A 3,148-nucleotide genomic window follows, 5' to 3' on the forward strand; every position below is an offset into this window, starting at 1 on the left:
GTGCAAAGAAGAAATTAATATTAAATGAAGATGAGAAAAATGCAGTTTGGCGTACAGTACATAAATCATAGAATTTATATTTTGTTTATAATTTGTTAACATTTCTTGTTTGATAGAAAAATAACTTATTTTGTTGAGATTGGTAGAGAATTGTTGTTAGTGTTTTCATTTGATAGAATCATATCATAGGATTTATATTTTGTTTTCATTCTGTAAATATTTATAGTATATCTGTTATACAAGGTTTTTGCTTTGAAACTTCGTTCTCCTTATAAAAAAAAGAATCGTAATGGGGTGCGATGAAGAGATCAGTTCACGTCTGGAACCCTGTTCCTACAAAAATCCCTTTATTCTCATAAACTATTTGTTTTAAATGTAATTTATTATAAATCCAATTCGTTATTTAAATTCCACATATGTACTACATTTCACCTCTGTACGCGCCACTGTTTATTGTTCCCTGCTCTACGATCAAGCTCGCCAGGTTAGTATTTGACGTATAACCGACCACTTCGTACACTCGATGCACCTGGCCGACTAGAGCTAGTATCAGAACACAGTGCGTATGCGGCGGTATTTCAGATTTTACATTCAATTTCATTTTAAATTTGAAACGGTTTATCTTACGCCTCCTAAAAATGATGACACGATTTTCCTTTGATAAAAGGCCGACAATTTTTTGCTCTACTTTGCATCGTATACGATCCTACTATAGGTATTACTTACCAGTAATTGGAATTTCAGTTTCGACACAATCTGATGTATTACTTCCAGGTAATATTGTCTCTTCCTGAATTGAATAAGAATGGCATAACTGTATGTCATCTATGATTTCACAGGTAACAATTTCTTCAGAAATATTTTCTTTATTGATATCGGCCGTGACATTAGGTGGTATTAATAAAATTAAGCACATACTTTTTACTTCAAATTTTGGAGTGGGTTCTTCATTTGGTATTAATAAAATCGTAGAGGAGATGCTTAGCAATGGAGCACCTGCTAGTTTTGTAAGTATCTACTTAACACTGAGTGCCTACTTAAGTTTCGGTATGAATAAAAGTAAGTATATGCTACACAAATGAAGCAACTACTCACAATAATTTAAGGTACCTTGGTAGGAAGCTCAGCATCAGTAATAACTGTGCTTTCGGAAATAATGGCCGAATTTATGCCTATTGCTCGTGCAAGAAAGTATTATAAGGTTCGAAGAGACTCTCGGGATACCGACTATCGAATTTTGTATCGATTTAACAGAAATAACGTAGAATGGCTTGCTCAACATTTCCTGGGAGATGAGTTTGAAAACAGAGGTGGTGCTCTAACGACCACTGAGAAGATGAGAATTTTTCTTCGTTATGTCGGCGACCCGGGATTTCAAAGTGGCGTAGGTGAGGACATTGGGGTGCACCAATCAACGGTATCATTAACAGTTTCATCAGTAATAGATGCTATAATACGAAAATCAAATATATGGATACAGTTTCCGTCAACTACTGAAGCGTTAGAGCAAGAGAAACATAAATGGCAAGAAAAGTATAATTTTCCTTCTGCTATCGGTGCGATAGACTGCACTCACATTCCTATCATTAAACCGGCTGTACACGGAGATGAGTATGTCAACAGAAAGGGGTTCTGCAGTCTAAACGTTCAGGCAACGTGCAACGTCCGAGAGGAGTTTACAAGTGTCGATGCGTCTTGGCCAGGAGCCGTTCATGACTCACGCATATGGAGAAATTCTGCCATTTTTAATATCATGCGGTGGAATACAGCTAGTGCACTTCTTCTTGGAGATTCAGGTTATGGACTTACCCCGTGGCTTATGACTCCATACAGAGACCCTGTCACTCCTGAGCAAATTACATATAATAGATGTTTTACTCGAGAACGTGTTATAATAGAAAGGTGTTTTGGCCAAGTTAAACAGCGCTTTCCTATATTGCAAAACAAAATTCGAGTAAATACAGGAAAAGTTCCGTCTCTTGTATTAAGCTGCTTTATTTTGCATAATATTGCAAAACACCTCAACGATGAAGATTTTGAAATTTTTGAAGATGCCAACAATAATGGTGATGATTTACAGATCAATGTAGATTATGGTGAGGCAGTTGTGCGTCAGAGAGGACAACTGAGAAGAGATGCAATAGCAAGAATAATTCACGGTTAATACTAAGTAAGATGCTGTTTGCATTTAGACTGTATTACATATATCTTTTTATCAAGTATAGAATGTTCTTCATTCATAAACTGTAGCATAGTACTTACTATATTTCAGTTAAATAAAAAACCCAGTTAAATTAATGAGTATTTAATATCAGTTCTATAAATTTATAAAAATAGGGAAGTTTTCATCGATGTTTTCATTGTCCGGAATGTTAAGCAGTATTGCATCAGTCGCATCTCCTTGAGTATTAGGGTTGACCTGTTCCATATCCTTTTGCTGTTTTTTCTGTAATAGCAGTTCCTTTGCAAGCCTAAAGACTTGCAACTGTTCCAAAAGAACTAAACGTTGAAGTTCTTGCGTAGTAAGGTTTTTGGTTTCTTCAGTTTCTGGTAATTTTTTCTTATGTTTTTGGTTCTTTAGTGGCCCCTCATTTACACCTTTACTCATCACAGAAGAGGTCTTCGAAGTTCCAGGCACAGGATAGTCGGAATCTGCACTCTTAACAGATCCAGTACCGGATGTTATAAAGGACCCAGGTTCTTTTAGCTGAATTTCATTCTGTTCAAGACTGATTTCAGCGACCTCCATTCCACATGAACGTACACCAGCAGAAATTGCCCCTGAAAAGATTTGTTTTTAGTTACTTACTTTTATTTTTTTATTTAAAAATTAAAAAAACGTGGACGTTTGTACAAGACTTAAGAAAGTATTTTTGTAGGGGGCAGTCTATTATTTAATACCGCAACTTTAACAAATTAACACTCGTAGTTGTGTGAAATTTTTAACTGGTAAGTATTAACATTTTCTATTAAGTCCTTCTATTAAAAAGTAATCACCCTATACAAAATTAAAGAAGCTGCTACAAATTTTAAGTACGTATACTAGACTTACCTTTTACTTTACAAATTGAAGGATTTATCTCCCCTTCTATATATTTAAAGAATCTTATTTCCCAATCTTTTAATTCAATCTTCCGATTTCCTGTTT

At 35.1% G+C, this 3,148-nt stretch overlaps 1 protein-coding gene across 1 annotated transcript; it reads left to right on the top strand.

Moving 5' to 3' along the window:
* Positions 1-1,156: 1,156 nt before the first annotated feature.
* LOC111691771 (putative nuclease HARBI1) lies at positions 1,157-2,164 on the top strand. The gene has a single exon (XM_023455089.1). The coding sequence runs from the start codon at positions 1,157-1,159 to the stop codon at positions 2,162-2,164; it is 1,008 nt and encodes a 335-aa protein (XP_023310857.1).
* Positions 2,165-3,148: the final 984 nt, after the last annotated feature.

The sequence above is a fragment of the Anoplophora glabripennis genome, unplaced genomic scaffold, assembly GCF_000390285.2.
Source record: "Anoplophora glabripennis isolate ALB-LARVAE unplaced genomic scaffold, Agla_2.0 scaffold421, whole genome shotgun sequence".
Lineage (NCBI taxonomy): Eukaryota > Metazoa > Arthropoda > Insecta > Coleoptera > Cerambycidae > Anoplophora > Anoplophora glabripennis.